We start from the raw sequence: 19,991 nt of genomic DNA on the forward strand, positions 1-19,991 counted from the left end.
TGGGGCCTTGGATAACTAAATTGTTTTCACAAGGTTTATTTTTTTTTTTTTTTTTTGCCTTGAGGTCAGTAGAACACACTCAGATGACACTAAAAATAACAGTATGGAAATATTTTATGTATTGAACACTGACCTCTCCAATTTCTTTGTAACTCCTTAACTTTTTTCTTTTTTTTTGGGAAAGCACCAAATGTGATGCACTGTCCTCTTGGCGGAACATCATGATGCTGTGTTCCAGCAATCCTTACAGTGAAACAACAAAAAAAATACTGTGACTTGTTTAGGGATGGGAAGAAGGGAGAAAAGCTGGAAGCTTTAAGACACACAGCTAAAAACTTAAAAACCAAATTCACGTATATATACACACACACATATACATATACATAGTCCAGACTGCTGAGATGAGCATGATTATGAACAGGTCAATTCAACACAGTATTATGGATTCCAGTAAATGAGGATAATAAAATCCCTTGAGTTACACTTCATTATATTCTTCTGAAAACCAAAGCAACTCTGACAAACATTGAACCTTTGCAAAGGGCTCCTTAAAGGTTTTTTCTCCCTCCCTTTCTGGTTCCTCCCACAGCCCCTGACCTCTGCTGTTCTCTGTCAATATTAAGAAAATGGCTGCTGATGATTACAAACTAGAGAACAGTGTTACTGTAAACCTGACAAAATGTGGAGTATAATGAAATTGAAATCCTGCATCTCCCATCCAGGGTCCTCTGCAGCTTAAATAATCAAGCTTAAATAGATAGCTTTTTCTGAAAAGATAGTAATTTTGAAGGTAAGCAAACAGGATGTATAAAAAATGACAAGCTCACTGAGAACCAGCCAGTAACAACAGTCAAAGTGCCAAATAAAACAGGCAGTTTAAGGCAAAAGCTGGGTTTATGTGATCATGTTACATTTAATCATAATATAACCAAAGCATATGATGTAAGAGAGCTGTTCTACTGAGCTTTTCTTTAAGCAGAAATTTGAGTTTCAATTACAAAGGCTCTGGTCTCAACATCACAGTTAAAGCTGCACAGAAAAACAGTTCAAATTGGGAGTTATTTCCATGACTTGATGAGAGAAGAAAAATATTTCTTCCCACACATACCACATGCTGAAGGGGTTTAGGGAAGGTTTTTGAATGTTTTAAGATCTTTCTGATGGTGAAAAGCCAGAAGTGTTTAAAAATGACCTATATTTGCATTTTTTTACTAGGCTTTATAGTTTCTTTTAGTCTCTGCAGTTTTAACAATTTTCAACTTGAAAAGGGTCTGTTCACATGCACTAAAATGCTTTGCAGATAATTATAAATTTTTCAGGGCACAAATCATGTTCTGTCTCTGTAAATTGCATCAAACATTTATCAGTGCTAAAAAACATCAGTTACAGGGGAAGCACTGTATAAGGAATTATTGAATCCATTATTAAGAGTTAGAGAATCATAAGGCAAAAGGGTACTCATCGTTCTCAACATGGATTTCTTACCACATTCTCTCTCTGACTCTGTATTTTTGGTGTGATCAAGTGCTTGTGTTTTGGAAAATGCATTCATATTCCATTTCTCTGCAAATACAGTTAACATGACAGTTCATAGTTTTATTCTAGCCTGTGTGATTTAGCATAAAAACAAACTTGCTCTAGCTCGTGTGTCCGCCAATGTGCAGGCAGAGACATTTACAAAATCTGCCCACGGCACATCTGTGCGTCACACAAATGTCATCTCCCCCTCTCACAGTGACAGCCTTAGACTTCTGCAGTGACACACTTTGTGAAAAACAGACAATTACAAAAGATGGACCCCTTCTGAAACAAAATATAGACTGACAACAGTCAGAGAAGCAATTACATTGGTCTGGTTTCCATTTGATTGGATGTAGTAAAAAAAAAAATCCCAAAATAAAAAAGTTATTCTATGATTTTTCTACGTTTTTGAAACCAGAAACAGGAGGGATGTCAGTAGCAGGATAAACAGCAGCGTGCTGAAAGGCTGCAGGAGCACTCTGTTTCTGCAAGCCGGCAGGAAACACATTACTTGGAATTTTATCATTCAAAGATAATCAAACCATCACTGAGTTCATGCAAAGTAAACTTGATACTCATTCTGTTGTTCAGAAAGTGGACACAACATAGGGAAAGATGCTGGAAAACGAGTTTAACTGCTTCCTACTGGCTGTGATTTCTGCAAAACTGGGAGAAAATGACAGTTCAGAGCTTCCCCAGTGCAATACAACAGCTATCAGATAACTCCCAGAAACCAAGAAACCATTATGACTATTTTCCAGACCATCACAGAACATGAAGCCTGAATCCTTGAACTTGGGATTGAGACAGAGTAACAGGTCTTCATAACACATTACTTTCCTTATTTTCTGGATGTAAAGGTTAGGACTGTTACCCCAGCTACAAAAGGAAAATGAAAAACAAGTGTTGAGAGTAACACATGAAATCTGAAAAATAAGCAATTGTGATGAAAACTGTACATCCATGAATCACCCAGATGACAGTCATTTATTCCACCTGCACTGTAAACCAGATTAAAGTAAGGTACATTCAACCAGTGATTAAATGGGTGCTGGTCAAAGAAGTAAATGCTTTAAGAAGAAATTCCACCTGTGTTCTTTCTTTTTTGAATAATGGATTTGCCTTCTTTCCTTATAAGGTCCACACCATCACATATATTGTGAAATGTGACCCTTGGGCTGAGATAAAATTCTCTATTCAATCAGAGCTATACATCCCTTAAAGCTTATGTTAAATTCTTCACATAAAGATAACTAAACTTTTATTTCAAAAATATTTAAAGGACAACATGACTAGCAGCTTAATTCTCTGGGAGGTCTGACAAGGACCCACAGCAGAATATGGGAGAGCTTTCCACCATACAGGAAGCCTTTGATTTCAGTGAGTAGTCTACCCACCTCTGGATAAATGAATTTGAGAAGGGACACCAGCCACACTCAACATCTGGTTAAGGAATGGAAAACATGTAAGTGGAGGCAGTGCTAGTTACTGAAAGTTTATTTCCAGAAAGAATATGAAAGAAGAGTTCAATCTACACCAGAAACATTACAATTCAATGGAGATTAAGTGAATTAACAGTGGGAGTATTATCTTCAGTGTGGTTCTCTGCAGCCCTTCCCGGGCCAGGAGTGCCATCAGGCACTGCAGGGAGGGATAGGAGAGCAAAAAATCGGTTTAGTGCGTCCTGTCACCAGTTACTCTGCACTACACCAAAACTAGTATGGGACCCATTTTCTTTTTCAGCAGGCGTGTTGAGAGAATGAGGGTGGGGTGTGGAAGGGAGGAAGGAATGGTTTTATTCTGTGTGATGAGATAGTGTCACACAGGAAGCATCAAGGCCCAAGTTCTTTTTACAGCTGCATTATAAATAGTGAAAATCTGGTCTGTAAACTGCTGTAAAAAGCTTATCTGCTGCACTAAACTCTCTCAACCTCCAAGAAAACCACTGGCAAGTAACTACAAGAGAGCTCTGAACAGTTTCAGTAGAAGGGTTTGGCATGAAGCAAAATCTTTCTTTTCCACCAAAGTTAAAGAAAATATGATATGCAAAAATATGGGGGTTGCATTTAGAGGGATTGGTTTGTTTTATGATTTTTTTTTTTTAAACTGTCCAGAGAGAATGAGCAATATGATTGCTGAGTAATGGCATGACATTCATAACATAGGACAAGTGGCATGAACAAAATATTTCTAACTTGCAGGTCTGTAGTACTTTCACTGAAATTTGTTAAATGTTGCACAGACATACAGCTTTGAAACTGAACTGCGTGTACTTCGAGAATAAAGAAAAAGCAGTTCAGTACTACACTCAAACAGGCCAGATGAACTGACTGTTTATTAAACATGTAAAATGGAGTTATGAGCAGTACCAATTGAATTTATTTGTTTTGCACGCTCCCTAATAAATGGTTAGTAAAACCAAGTGTCTGAAGCCTGGAACAGGATGGAGAAGAATGAGCCAAAGTATATGAATTCAAATCTTATTTTTATTCTGCATATCCAATCTGTACAAAGCACTTCAGACAAAGGTCTGGATCTGCTAGGAATGAGATTAAATCTCATCCTAAAGAACTTGAAAACAATTACATTGGAAACAGAAATTCTGCAACTGCTTATAGCAGATCATAAATTAGACAGTTATCAATAGTTAAAACAGTATTTATTCAGATAGTTACAAATCTCTATACAAGTGAACAAACACTAATAGCATAACTACTCTCCATGAAGATGTGTGATAGTATCACCAGTCGCTGCATGACACCCTCACAACACCATGAATATAACTATATAACTCCAATAACTATAAAAGAAGCCCAGAATGCCACTTTTGCCAGTATTGAGGTATTTTAGGAACTTCAAACTCCACTAACTAAAATCACAAAATATTAATGAAATTATTCCCTTACTTTTGTCAGTACTAACCAAACTGCTAACTTTTTTCCCCAGTGAAATTCATCGAACTCCTAAAAGAAAACAGGCACTCTGCCAATAATAAAAAAAAGGAGCAATGTCAATAAATACATGGATGAAACAAAAATTGGGTGGTGTCATTTTGCATTAGTAAGAAGCACTGGCTACTTTCTGAGCTTAAATTAAGTTTTGGTTTTAGTCTGTTTCACTGATTCTGCCAAGTTATATGTATAAAAAACCTTAAATTAAGTATTCTCTTTCTAATACGGTGCACATGATGAGCAGCATTTTTTTTCTTCCTTTAAAAGTACATTTTTCCCTGTAAGACAGAAGGCAAGATAATTTACTTTGCATAGGAAAGCATGCACGTATTAATGATGGGGAATGAAGAACATAAACGGTTTCCATTTTCACATTCAAAAACAAGTACCTGCAAATTAATGCTAAAAGCAACTGGCCTATAAAGGAACCATGTTTCCATGCCAACTGATCACAGAAAGACATATAATTCAACAAAAAATGAATAACCTACAAAACAAGAAAATAAAGAGCAAGCAGAAGTGTTGGAAATCAAGATCCTGACCATACCCAACTATTTTACAAGAACAGCAAAGAACACAACAATTAAATTGCAATTTAAGATGTGAATGGTGTGCAGCTAATGGCACTTCATCATTACAATATTTCTAAAAGCTGTCAATCTTTAGTTACAAAAATCAGGATCCAGAATACCTCTATTAGGAAGGAGGGAACATTTGTACAATTCTTATGGAGGTCTGACAGCTGGTGGACATGAAAGCACCACGTTACTTTTCAGTGCACATCTTTCATTAGGATTTTAATTTTTTGTCCTTAAGGCCTTGCTTTGTACCCCGCTCACACAGTTTTTCTGGGGCCCTGCAATCAGTCAGAAGAGTTGGTTGCTGAGCAAGGTTGTTGCTACCTGAGTGTTCATTGCAAAATCAGGCACATTAGGAATGAGCAGATATGTATCTGCACACAAGCAGCACACACGTGCACATATTTATCTGATGCAATTAAATTTTTCTATGTGTATGAGCAAAATTCAACTCACAGCTGATAAAACCGTGCTACACACTAACAGTACTACTGCAAACAAGTTAATAAATAAAATAATGGGATACACAGTCCACAGATATCAATTTCTATATGGACAAATCAGACTTAATTTAAGCAAAGAAACTTAGAAATACTGAATTGACAAAAATGCTACAGATCTAAATATAACTACTTTCAAGATACTGACATTTACATGCAATAAAAACAGCAGTTTGAGTAGATGTTCTTTAAATCTCAAGAAATAAATAACCCCAACTAAAAGGTCCATAAACCCTTTGTTCTAAATGAATACAAAATGAAAACAGGACAATAATTTTCCGTTTCTTAGTATGTCTTTATTTTTTCAAGCAACAGTGCTTTTTCTTCCTTTTTAGCTCTTAAGAATGTATTAGAAGTCATTAGAGGTTTAAAACAGATCAAAAAATATGGTTACAGAACTGGAAGTCTGAAACACCACCACTAATACATTTCAGTCCATTTGAATTTTACTGTTTTGTTGCTTTCTAAATGAGTAGGGAGCAGAAAATTACAAGTGCTTTTACCCACCTAACTGACTTCATATTTATGTGGACACAGAGGTTCACAATGACATAGCAATGGGCCTAAACACTGCATGGAAAAATGCAAAGTTCACAGAAAATGATCTTTAGTTTCATTTATGAGCCTCAGTCTGCGTAGGGAGTTCAATGACATCAGTGGATGAAAGAAAATAATTATACAGCCATGTTCCAGCTTATCCAGATAGCATGAAAGATTAAGGGTTTCAGACTGTCTTCTTCTGTCTATTCAGAATTTACTAAGAACTGAATTTTTAGATGTGACAGTGGCTTGCTGCCCTTTTAAGCAAGCATTGATTTTTCTAGGAAAAGCTCTGCCCTTTAAGAGTAAAATGTGTATCTATTCTAGTAGAAAAGATCTAAGCTGAAGAGTTTTTAAGTCACAAAGATGTTTTTTTTTTTCCTTAATAAAACCAACGCTTATATTACAGCTCAGAAAACTATACAGTAAGCATTCACCATCCCTGAAATTTTTTAGGTCTCACTACATTTCTCCAACCTTTCCCTAAGGCTGGCCACAGCCAACTAACTGACTGCATTTCTGCAGTTCTTGTAAAAGCTGAAAAATGACAATTCAGCTGTGTGGAGAAGCCAGGATTTCTGCATCTTTCTTTATGCAAAAACTATTTCTTGTAGGCTTATACACTAAATTCCTGTGTGGGATCCTTAAAGAAAAAAAAATAAATCAACAAAACAAAGAAAAATACACACAGGCTCAAGACACATTGATTATTCCCAAATGATAATACTCCATATGTAAAGTCACATATGTCACAGTAACCTTTGTTGCAAGCCAACTCTTCAGAAACTCCTGGAGTACAAAGATATGAATTCCAACAGGGAAAAAAATGTTTTTTAATAAATCCCTATCAATGTGTAATATTAGAGAAGTTATGAAACAGTAGCAGCAACTGAAAGCTGCCTGTGCTGTGGCTGGCTGACAGTACCTGCACTCCCAGCTCCACACTTCCCCGACAATTAATTCCTGCTATGTTTTTGAAGGACCAGAAGTGGCAAAGCTGAGTAAGATGAAAGGTCAGTTCAGCTTATCACACCTTCACCTCTTTTTATCTATTGTCAAAGAATCTCTTCTGTTCTACAAACACCTTTCTATTTTTTGGAGCCTTCTGAAAATCAGTTTTATACTGATGACATCGTTTCACTGCCATGGATGAAATCATCCACAGAGCACATGGATTTTTCACACAGCACTGCCTTGGGCAAGATCTTAGAAGGCAACAGTGCAGAAGACTCCATGTTATTTAAATATGAAGAGAAGAACAATAACAAAATTAAGAAAAAATAAATCATTTTCAACAAAGCAACAGCTGGGAGGGCAGACAGCAACAATTTCATGTTCAGCAACACTTCTTAGCCTTGGCCAGCACTGTCTGTTTACATAACTGAAAGAAAGAATGCTGCCCTGAACTTGCCCATTATCCCACAGAAAAGGTATTGTGGGAATGTTAGCTTTTACCTGGCTAACTTCCAGATGCTGGCAGGAAAAAACGCTCTTTCAAAATTTTAATCAACTGAAAAATACTCGACATTTTTTGCATTTTACAATTATTCCAAGTTATGTATAAACTAACATCAGCCTTGAACTTAAATCCATATACAATGGTCATAAGATGATGGACTGCTGTGCAAAAGAAGGAATTGAGGGGTCTCACAGCCAAACCAAACAGCCAGTACTGTATTTCTCAAACCGCAGCAGCTTTGCTGAAAGCAGGCACATTTCTAGAAAAGCAGAAATGTTTGCAATGTCCATAAGAGCACTTGCTGGACCATGAGAGCAGGAACTAAAAGATAGTGGCATCTCAGTTTCAGGAATGCAGCCCAATGCTGTGATGCTGAGCTGGCAACGTGTGACCAAGATGTTGTTTGAAGCCTGCATTCTGTCACTCAGTTAACGAGAGAAATGCATCTTGCTGTGCATCTAATATCTACATGGGACCCACGAGAGAAACTGCAACACAGAAGAATCACACAATCGTTTAAATTGGAAAAGACCTCCAAGACTATGAAGTCCAACCTGACACTGCCAAGACCATCACTCAGCCATGTCCCAAGTGCCACATCTACAGGTCTTCTAAGGATCTCCAAGGATAGTGCCTCTACCACTGCCCAGGGCAGCCTGTTTCAATGCTTGACAACACTTTCTGTGACAAAATTTTTCCTAATATCCAGTCTAAACCTTATCACATAGGTGTAAAGATAAGTAAGGTCTCACCTCAGCCTCCTTTTCACCAGGAAAAACAACTGGACACACTTCACACCTCAATGTCTTTTTTGTAATGAGGGGCCCACAGAAACACAGGGTTCAAGGTGTGGTCTCACCAGCAGTGAGCACAGAGGGACAATCAGTGCCCTGGTCCTGCTGGCCACACTACTGCTGATACAGCCTAGGATGCCACTGGGCTCCTCTGGCCACTTGGGCACATTGTGGCTCATGTTCAGACACGGCTGACCAGCATCCCCAGGTCCTTTCCCAGTGGACACTTTCTACTCCCTCTGCCCCCAGCCTGGAGCTGCAGGGGGTCATTGTCACCCAAGGGCAGGACCCAGCACTTGGCCTTCTTGAACCTGAAATTCACTGATCCAACCTGCCCAGATCCTTCTGCAGAGCCCCCGTGTCCTCTAGCAGGTCAACACTCACATCCACCTCAGTGCCATCTGAGGACTTGCACTGAGTGCCCCCAATCCCCTCACCCAGGTCATCAAAGAATACTAAATGGAACTGGAGAGAACCAAGCACAGCTACTGGACTTGAGAAGACCCCCCACACAAAATGAGCAAAAATCCCCTTTCTGTTTTAAACAGAAGGCATTTTTCTTGCTCTTTTCCATCTGGCACTTCAAGTAGCTGTCTTTACTTAACAGTCATCTTGAAGTTTTTAATAAGTCGCACAATGTGCAAACTCAAACTGAAAGAAATTATCTCTTACTTCTTCTCTTCCAAAGTTCAACTGTTAAGTAAAAATAGCTTGCAATCACATCTCTGCTCCAAGCTTTTGCATCCCAGCAGGAGCAAGGGTACTCACTGCTGACACACCATCCCCACATTCCAGCGCACAGCACATGGAGCTGCAGCCTCCTCACTCACCAGAACTCTGCTGCTTCATTTGCATGCGCGTCCTGTCAAGCTAATTGGCAAATACAACTTCCCGATTCAAATATACAGGAGGGGTTTTTGCTGTTTGAAGAGGAAGAGCTTTAATGGCAGAAATTACATTTTTAATTTGGAGAAAGCAAGCCCTTCGGTCACAGCGGAATGTTTTGCACGGTGCTGTGTTCAGTCAAGCCACAGGTTGTCTTTTTAATAAGTGCATTTACCTTAAACCAGTTCACAAATGAAAACTCACTGCCTCCTAAACTGTTTCCGTGTGATAAAACAAGACAGAGAAGACCAACCAAGCACCTACTCAGAGCACGACTAACTAAAGAATCCTACTTTAATTTGGTGCCACTTCCAACAGATCCCAGGGTGCTTTCCCAGACAAGCTCACCATCATTTGCATGCACAGAATGGGCACAGAAAAATTAAGTGAATTATCCCAGGTCACTTCTGAGGCTTCCCACAGATGTGACAGAATCACCATGACCATCTGGGCCGTTCCACAGCCACCTGGGACATCTGCTACCACTGCCACCTCTGTTCCCCTCTCTCTTCCAATTCCTCTGGCAATAACTGGACCACATTTGCCCTGAAAGTCAGTACCTGCCCTTGACTTCAGTACTCAAGTAAGATTTTTAGTAACCAGAAACTTCTTCTACAATAAACATAACAAAACCACCCAAAAACCAACCAACCAACAAAATAACTTCACGGAGGTGATTCAGTTCCCATGTAGGACATTAAATTCGTCAAACAAGTCCTTCAGTGATGTTCTCTTTTATAGAGAGGTACAAATGCTGCACAAAGCAGCTGTATTTATGCTCAAGTGTGCTTCAAAACTAGAACACGCATGCCTAACAATGTCATTGCGAAGTACAAAGTAATTTGGTTTTCCTGATTCCTAAATATCTTAATGCAAATGTGAAATAAGCTTAGTACACTTAGTCCCACTTTACTCACTTAAAAGAGAGTTCAAACAGGCTTGCATTACCTTAAATAACTTGATTTAAAATCATACTTAAGTAAATGCAAGCAGTTTCTCAGATATTATATGGCCTTTTCATGGACAGCTTCTTTCACTGTGCACTCCTGTGATCAAAGACATCTCAGATGTAACAGGTGAGGTTATTTACTATTTATAAAAACAATCACTGTTTAATCTTTTTAGAAATAGTCTTCTAAAATGAAAATTTAATTTTATTAATTTTCTTTGAAAATTTGAGAGAGAAGTAGATGATTCTGGACATCATTTTCTCCTGCACACAAAAAAAAAAGGAAAATCCCCTCTTGCCAGTAAATCTTTAGGGCGCTTCAGTAGCTGCTGGAATTGTGTGAACTGCACTTTGGAATACTCATAATTTCTAGGAGAGAGTATCCCCAGGATACCAAAAAACCACAAACTTCATTTTTGATTTCTTGGGAGTTTTTTCTTCCCCCTTGACTGTGAGTCTAAGAAAATAGTTTATATTCATGTATTTGTTAACAGATTTTTTTAATGTATTTTATTTTAAACAAAGCCACAAAGCTCAGAAAAATCACAAACAGAACTTAACAGACTTAAAAAACAGTTCAGAAGGAAGATGGTAGCAAAGTTATGAAAATCAATGCAAAACTGCAATATTCCCAGTACTTCAAGTTCTCCATTACCAGCAAGACACTCTTTTGTACTTTATTTATTCACAGGACTAAGAAAATAAGACCCATGATTTTGGAGAGTTCCCATAATCCTGAATCTTTCAAGAGTGGCAGAACTCGTTCCTCAACTGCAAGTAATGAAACAAACCAATCTTTGAACAAAATTTTAGAAATGTTACCCGGCAATAACTCAGGTTTAGTGTGGAGGATACAGCCAGAATCCTTTCGATATGTGAGCTCACTCCAACTCCCATCGATACCAACTGGAAGCTGAGTAATTTAATGTCCTGCAGGATCCAAACCTGCTAAGACAGGGAAAGTTGTGCCTGCAGCTTGCTGCTCTCCTAATTCCTACTAAAAACTTTTTCTACTTCCTTCTCTAAGGAGATGGTTCTCACTGCTGAATACACAATGCAGGTTTTAAATTTTAGATGGCTGCAGGGTGGTCATGAGACAAATGCCAATAGTATTTGTACACCTCTCTACTTACAGTAAGAAGGAAAATCATCTGGATTCAAGGATTCAAAACAGGAGATCTTTTCAACAAAGACACGGTAAGAGAAAGCCTTAAACAGAAGTCTGCCAAATATAAACAACATACATAACCAGACCCAAAAGGCAATGTATTGTGAAACCTTTCAAAACCATACATTACTATAGGAATTAAGTAAACTTAAAACTCCCCTGCAATACTCTCGTCATAGCTAATTTGTGATTTCCTGTACGCTCAGTACTAAGAGTACAATGGAGCCTCTATTGTGGGCCTCCTCCCACAAGCTTTTAAAAAATGCAAGACATTCTTTTTATCTAGACTGGCGTGGCTAAAATACATCAAGCTCTACATAGATAAATGGTCATTTTAGATGCTGCTTCTGCTCATAAAAATAAAAAATAAAAATGTGCTGCCTGGTGGTGCTGAGTTTAAAGTTCACAAAGGAGCAGTGCTGTGGTGGCTAAACTGCTGACCACAGATCTCAGGCAGGGCAGATGAAGGAAGCCACTTTAGTTTTAGGGTAAAAAGAGACGATTCCACATTGAGAACTCTCTGCACATTCAACACAATTCAAAGCAGCTTTGAAAGTTTCGCAGGAGCTGAAAAAAAATGAATGAAAATTTGACAGAATTCATGGGATAAAGCAACTGCAGTATTCATTGCAAATCTTTATTGAGGGTGAAGGTATTCAGCCCTTTAGGTGCAAGTAACTAGTTTATGGAGGTACTAAAAATTGATACAGCATACTTTTTATCTTAAAGGATCTTGAAGGCTAATACAAACCAACCAAAATGAACAAGACTTTCTCCTGGTAGCAGAAATGAAAGACAGTAACCCTGGCACAGGACAGGCTGGGAAAAAGGCACAACCAGCAGAGACAGACTTTCAGTATGCAGGAGAGAATTTGTTGGGGATGCAAAATAAAATTTAAATTGGTGCAGTGGCTTTGATCAGCACCTTAATGACCTTTCTTAGTCAAAAAATAATGTGTTAAAATGGAAATAGCTGCCCAGTTCCAGTCAGCATGGGAACACACACATAGCCAACACTGAATTACTGAAGATCACTTCTCAGTAACCCTGATTATATGAATGGGAAAATCAACGACATGAGAAAGGCTGTGATACACATTAATACTATTCACTGAAGCACCAGACACACATTAAGATGGCTGGTAGACCACAAATGTGAAAATGCTCATTGCCTGGTTGAAAATAAACAGTTTAACATATCTGGTACAACACATTAAAGTGAAAAAATATTTAAGTATCAGTTTGAGAGTTTGGAGACTGGCTTGTGGTTATCTCTGCTAAACACTTTTGTCCTGCATGACTCTGCAAAGACTGAAGCTACGCACTCAGCAAGAGACAAACTGGCTGCAACCATCTAATGAAATTTGACTCATCTGGGAATTTTGATGAAGTGCTCCACACCACTGTTTCTGCTAAGCCATACATTTTACTTGCAGGATTGAGAGTGCTGCAAATATGCAAAAAGCAACATCAAATTTGGACTGTTTGGCTTAAAATAGAAGGTTAATTCTGAAAATCCATATTCAGGTAAAAATACCACAGAAGCTGATGGAAATTTTGCAATTATAAATTAAGGTACAGGGATCTGCATCAATGGCACAGTCATTACAGTCTGTCAGCCCCCAGCAGCACCTCTTGCTGACTGTAAGTCTGACTAAGAGCTGCCTGGGGCAGCTCTCTCTTCCTACAAACCCTCCTGCACATCAGCCCAATCCAACTGGAGAGCACACATCCTGGTACAGCTCTTTTCTGGCTCATTCTCCCAACTTCTGACTCACCCAAGGGCTATGATGACATTTTCCAGAGTGAAAAAAAAGCTATGTGTAGTAGCAGATGATGAAAATCCACTGCAGTGCTACTTCTCTCCTGGCTCTTTTCTGAGCTCTGCCTGGCCGAGCATGATACAGGACGACCCACTGGCCATTCCTCTGCCTGGCCATGCACACAGGGCTGCATGGCACACAGTGCATGCTCCTGCCAGAGGACAGAAATACAGGGACAGCCTTGGAGAGTCCCATTTGCCATTCCTGCTGGCATCACAGGGCAGCCACAGGCTAATTCTTATTGATGATGCTTGGAGGGTGGGAAAGAAGAACAATCTGCCACATGGCAGCAGCAACAGCAGCAAGCCTGGCTTTCAGAGGCTCTGACACGGGCCAAACTGAAAGCAGGATCACTCTCTTCTACTGCCCCAAGAGCTCAGCTTTCCTAAACCACTATCTGCTGCAGTTAGACCTTGCCCTGACTGTCCAACAATCTGTGGGCTAGGGCCTACATCCCTTCTGCACAAAACCAGACACATTCAAGTAATCACGCACAGTGCTAGGCTGCCCACCGTGGTTTCCTCAAATACAGACATTTCTCGCTTCAGAAGGTCACGAGTGAACCAAGCACAGAAGGTGCTGAGCAACGCCTGGTTTGAGAGGCAGCAAAAATCATGCTCTTGTCATGTTCTGCATGGCTGTGTGATAATTCACTGCTATTAAAGCTTTCAGCACATCCCACTGGGACAGAATTCCCAATCCCCTCATCATAGGGTGTGCCTGAGTCCCACAGCAGAAGATGGAACCTATCAAAAAATACTGGTGCTGTTCAGGAAGACTATTAGAGCACATCCAACAACACAGATTTTGGGCTGCACACAGCAATCTGGAACTGTGACTCAAGTCAAAAAATGTTTCCCTGCTTTCTTCCTCTTTTTTTTTTTGTGAGTTGGCATCAGAGCTCCCCTAAATAGACCAAAAGGAGAGGAGGGGTAACGTGGTGAGCTCTGGCACACACACAGCAGAAAGCATGCACAACTCTCACTGCAGACTTATGTAACTTTGCCGGTGGTGACACAACTCGCTGAAGGGTGGTTCAGGCACAGATAAGGGACATCCACTGACCTGTAAATAGAACTGTTAAAATATGCCTTAAAATACCTCACGTAAAGCAAAATTATATAATCACATTACCTTGTGCTTTAATACTGAGACAACAAAGGCTTCATACGCAACAGAAATAAAAGCTTTCTATTAATGCCTCAACTTCAAAATTAGCTGAACAATTGTGCCCAGGGCCACCTTTCTCTGCTTTCTGCATAGAATCCCTTCTGGCTGAATACCCTGGCAGGTATACTGCCAGGAAGTTCCTCTAAAAGCCCCTTGAAAAAGGTATGTATAAAAAAAGATGAAAATGCAAGGATGAGCAATAGTTGTCCAAAAAAAATACCAGCACGAAATATGCTATCGTATTAACTACATTTAGTTCAAAGAAAAAAAAAATCAAACAATGTCAATTTTCAATTATGTTGATTAGACATAAACTGGATAATTAGTAAATAGAATAATAATATAGGAAACATGATATGTTTGAAATGAAGTGACAAAAATATTCCAGAAGACAGAACAAGCTAATTCATAATCTTCCTCAAAAATTAATTACTCATTCTGCTATAGCAAAAATAAACACTTTATGCTTTGCACATCAAAATCAATTAACCTATTCATCTAAGGCACAGATGTTTTTCAGGAGAGGTTATTTTGAGCGATTCTTTTCCTTCATTTGGCGCTTAATTTTACTTTGTGAAGTTGTTGGGTTTTTTTAATTACTATTTCATTTTTGCTGGAACACCCATAGGGGTAAAAACCAAGGTTAAGGCAGGCATCCATCCCTGGGCCATCTTCAGCAGGGCAGAGCCTATCGGTGGGGCTGGGGATTGTGGATCCAGATCTTCCCATGCTGACGTGCCACAGATCGCAGCTATCGGGTAGCACAAATTAGAGGAGCCCAAGGACTGTCCCCAATTCCTTGAGGAACCAGATAGGTCTCTGGTCATGTTCAAAAACAATCTGAAGTTTTTACCCACTTCAACCACCAAACCAAAGCTGAATACCAAAGGGCCCCAAAAACGTCTAATCTGGGTACTCTCAGTGCCTTTTTCATGTCATGAACAATTTGGAATGCTTACTCCATTCCCCTTCCCCACAGCATCCCCACATGAGGACACACACCAGTTCCAGCCAGCCAACACTTGGGTGCTGCCAGATTCCCAAAACACTCCCCATCACATTAATCACTTGGGGAGATGGGTTAAGGATTACTGTGAACTGGAAAAGATCCTGTTGTAATCACAGCTCAGAGATACTAAACCACCCGCCACAACTGGAAGCACCGCCGCAATTCTCTAGTTTTCCCAGAGGAATACTGGCAAGGGAGCAAAGAGTTACATTTCAGCAGGAAATGTTAATTTTAGATTTATCTGCAATGCATGTTTTCCTGATCAATTCACAGATTAAAATGAATCATCATCTTTGCTCTTGAGGCAATAGGGGAGTAAGAGACCCAAAACTACAGCTGGGAATTTGTCTTCTCAAATTGTAAATCTATTGCTCCGCTGTCTGGGAGTGAGAAAGCACGTGCAGCTGAGGAACTAAGGCTAAAGGGCTCTGTACTACAACTTTCTTCCTCACCTTAAATTTTAAGACACGTATTAAAAGTGTAACTTCATCTCTACTCTCACACTAAATAAATAATTATGAGGCCAGGAGGTGAGGGAGCCTCAGAGGAGGCTGCTACGCTGCTGCACTGCCAACTGCTCTGGGATTTGAAAGCTTGACACATGCTGGAGTATCACCTCATCAATGTTCCCAGCTGGCTTGGGAGGCAAAAACCTGACTACTACTCTTAAAGGCGGGTCTCACACACACCAGCAGCCAAGTGATCCAGATAAGCTTCAAGAAATACAGTTATTACAAATGCATGGTACGTAAGTCAAGACAAAATGGCAACAAGCACTTTTAGCCCAAAACATCAGCACAGTTTCAAGTTTAGCGTTTTATTTCACATAAGCAAATTAAAGACCATGCTGCTTCTCAGCATTTTTGCTTAAAAGACATTAAAACCTGTGCCTTTCTACACACTTGCTGCTGTTCAAACTGTTTTCTGGTAAAATAAGTGTTTGTTTTTGTTGTTTTTTTTTTTTTATATTTACAGTATTCACACAGAAGAAGGACAGAAGAAGGTACTTTGTGAGAGTACCAGTTTTCTCCCCAAAAGGGATGACCCAGCCTAGTCAGTGATCTGCAGTAGATGTTCTTATTTGATAACAAGGGATTGACTTTATGTTTCAAAACGTTGGCAAGTGCACTACTATATCTGTATGATAACACTTCACAGTATACAGCCCAATCCTAATCTCGCGGATCACACTTTTGGCTAAGAGCTGCAACCCACTCTATTTACACTGCAAATAAAACAATAGCTCTCAGAAACTGAGAGATTAATAAATTCAAGGATCACACATTTTTAACAAAGGGCAGACACTATTTTATCTTTATGATGCAGAAGGGAAAGTCAAGAGGTAACCAAACTGACAAGCATAAGGGCACTTGTAATTTGTTTTTATCATGCTATCAGAACTCCACAGGATGACAAAGTAGCACCACATATACAATGTTTACGGTGAGTTTTCTACAAGCAGCGTACTGTGTGCTGAGAAGCTGCACGCTCCAGCTATTCCTTAACTACATATGACAACACTCAACTGCAAAATTCACAAAGGTGACTGGAGTAGTTTCATTTCAAAATAGCAGTTTCATTGACTAAACTCTTCTACTGAGCATGACTGCAGCAGTTCTCACGATTATTACTATTTTATTTGCCAATTCAGTAACGTAAGTAACACTTTCCCTTCCAGAAACACTGAATCAGTGTTATTTGGGGGGGCATGGGGGTTTGTTTACAGAAGGATGGAGAACACACCACTGACTCTGCACCAATTTACACGCTCAATGCCACCAAGCAAACACGGAGAAACTAAACTCCCATCCCAAGTATTATTCTGTATTAACGACGACAAAAATGAGGGATCAATTTAACTCTCCCATTTTCTCTCATGTTTATGAATTGCAGCCACCTCATAAACACCCATTTCTTGTTCAGGCTGGAAAAAAGGCAGGTTGGGGGCAGAGGGCTGTTTGTTTCCTTTTGATTTGAAATACACCAGCGAATTGCCAATGGGCAAAATATTTTGTCACTACCTCACTCTGGGGATGGCTGACATAATAATAAACTAAAGAGGATGCTATCTGTCAAATATTAAGGAATTCCAATATTGAAATCTTGCTGCCTTTGGGGGTCAATAAAGAGCAACATTATAAAATACACTAAAGTTAGCAGTTTGGGCTGCTGATTTTACACGCCTGCTTCACCAACGCACAGCTAAAAATAGATAAAACAGATAAGAGCACAGAACAAAGAGATGCACTGGACAATTATCTTTCTGCTAGCAGTCTAATTTATACTCAGCTTTTTAACCCTTCTTATTTATAAAAGAAACAGATTTTCAAAGTACTACTTAATGCGATCTCGATATGAAATTATTATAGAATTTTATTTTTCTTAGCATTTTCTTGCTTCCTTCCTAGTTGCACAGAATAATGAGATTTAAAACATTTTAATAAGGGCATCAAGGCTACTTGCCAAGGGGCTTGAATACTAAATAAGAATATTTTCATCTTTTAAGACCCTGGAGGAGGAATCAGTGCAATGCACTCAAAACACATATACACATCACAAATACAACAGTTAATTTTAAATCACTGGGAAAGAAAGTACCCACTCACTTCAGTTTATTAGGCCTCATTATTTTCAGCGAGGCTAAAGGGATGATTATCTTTAGCTGCTCCACCATGGCCTAAAAGCAAATATTCTTTCCGATAAGAATGACACTAAAATATAAGGCACTATGAAATTGTTCAATTTGAGTTACAACAGGTTAAATTTTAAAAAACAGCACTGCTAACAATATTTTCCACCATTATTCTGTCCAGCTCAGCTCTGTGACTTAAATCCTGACTTTTGAATTTAATTTTTTAGAGGAAAACAAAGCAGCATAGCAGTCTGACTCATATCTACAGCCTTATTCTATGCTTTGTAGCCTTCCTTTGCTAAAATTTGCTTACAAAATTATAATGTTTATAAACAGAATCGACATTCTGTCTCCTTATGTCTGGGGGCAGGAAAAAAAATCACCTTCAGATTAACATGACAATTTATGCCAGGCAATTCTGGAGGCATATCTGTAACATCACCCTGTACATATCATTCATGTTACCTTTAAAAACAACAGCGTAAATATATGCTTAAAAAAAAAAAAAAAAAGAAGAAAGAAAAGAAAGGAAAGGAAAGGAGAAACAGAGAAATCGAGATTTAGGGTGAAGAGCCTTACCTCTGATACACAACCCGTCCGCAGCTCTGCCAAAACCATCCCACCAGGCAGGCCTTAAGCACTTTTTTACAGCAATAAAACGCCGCTTTTAAACTTCCTGTTTATCCATACACCGGCCCAGCTTTCCCGCAGCTCGGAGTCGGCACCGCTCACCCCACGAGCGAGAGGGGGGACCCAACACCTCCAAACCCTCCTGGGGGACCCAACACCCCAAACCCCTCCCGAGAGCAGCTTTAGCGCCCTTTGAGTTTGGTACTTCGGGACGACTCGCACCCCCCCCGCCTCTCCTTTTTATTTCCCTTTATGTTTTCACCCAACCTCAAAAAGCAGCCACCGGGCAAAGTTGCGCCGGCGCTGCGGCCGCCAGGGCAGCCGCTGTGCCCGCGGCGGGGCCCGGAGCGGCGGTGACGGGCACACAAAGCGCGGTGGCGGCGGCGGCCGCTCGTGTGTGTCCCCCCCGCTCCCCGCCCGCCCCGCACCGCGGCGAGCAGGCCGGATGGTTACCTAGAGGCAAGCCCTTGTTCAGGAGGTGCGAACTTCCCATGGAGGCGCCGCGCTCCGTCCGCGCCCGCCGCGGGGAGGAGGAGGACGAGGAGGACGAGGAGGATGCCGGGGGGCAGCGCCGCTCGGAGCCGCCGCGGCAGCCGCGGCATATGGCGGCCGCTCCGTGGGCGCCCCCGAACTGAGCGGCGCCTCGGTGCGCGCCCCCGCCGCCGGGCGCGTCCCCGCCGCCGCCGCGCGCACGCGCGCCCGCCCGCCCCCGCGGAGGGAGGGGCGGGGTGGGGCGGAGGGGGGAGCGGGGGGGGGGGGGGGGGGGGAGCGGCCGCCGCCGCCGCCGCCGCCGCGCCCCCCAGGCTCGATCTCCTGGTTCTAGGCGGGCGCCGGGACGAACGAGATAGCGGGGCGGGCGGGCTTGGGTCGGCCGCGCGCAGTGAAAACGGGACCTGCCCCGGGACGCGACGCAGCCAATGCTTTGTTTTCTTTTTTTGTTCTGTTGGAACTTCGGCAAAGTTAACGCCGGCTGCGTTCACAGAGTCACGGAATAGGCCAGGCTGGAAGGGACCACAGCGGGTCATCGAGTCCAACCTCCCTGCTCAAACAAGGTTTTCCCAGAGCGCATGGCTCAGGATTGCATCCAGACGGCTCTGGAACATCTCCAGGGACGGAGACTCCACACCCTCTCTGGGCGATGTATTCCATGTGCAGTCACTGCACAGGAAAGAAGTTCTCCTCGTGTTCAGGTGGAACTTCCTGCCCATCCCTTTCTGCCTGTTCCTGGCATCCCTACACATCAGCACTTTTCGCTGTATTTGTGATTCGGCTAAGGCTTTTCCCTCACAAACTAACAAGAATGAAAACAAATAAAACCATAACGTTCCAATTTAGCCCCGGGTGAGGGTCAGTGCCTGCTGCAGCTTCCCTGATCCGCCCTG

General features: G+C 41.0%; 1 protein-coding gene across 14 annotated transcripts in view; it reads right to left on the bottom strand.

Annotated features, from left to right (window-relative positions):
* CTBP1 (C-terminal binding protein 1) overlaps positions 1–19,991 on the bottom strand; it is a 150,059-nt gene that overhangs the window by 46,098 nt on the left and 83,970 nt on the right. The window contains exon 1 of one of the 14 annotated variants that reach the window (XM_086889981.1): positions 19,063–19,314. The exons of 4 other annotated variants lie outside the window; for them this stretch is intronic. Coding sequence is in view for 2 of the 10 variants with exons in the window: in XM_086889978.1 (XP_086746104.1) it covers positions 19,063–19,102 (40 nt within the window). In the remaining 8 variants the exon portion in view is untranslated. Of the gene's footprint in view, positions 1–18,558; positions 19,034–19,062; positions 19,315–19,991 lie in introns of those variants that run through there. 9 more of the 14 variants (XM_086889985.1, XM_086889978.1, XM_086889980.1 and 6 more) reach the window with 9 other exon arrangements.

The sequence above is a fragment of the Cyanistes caeruleus genome, chromosome 5 (assembly GCF_971803275.1).
Source record: "Cyanistes caeruleus chromosome 5, bCyaCae1.hap1.1, whole genome shotgun sequence".
In the NCBI taxonomy this organism is placed as follows: Eukaryota; Metazoa; Chordata; class Aves; order Passeriformes; family Paridae; genus Cyanistes; species Cyanistes caeruleus.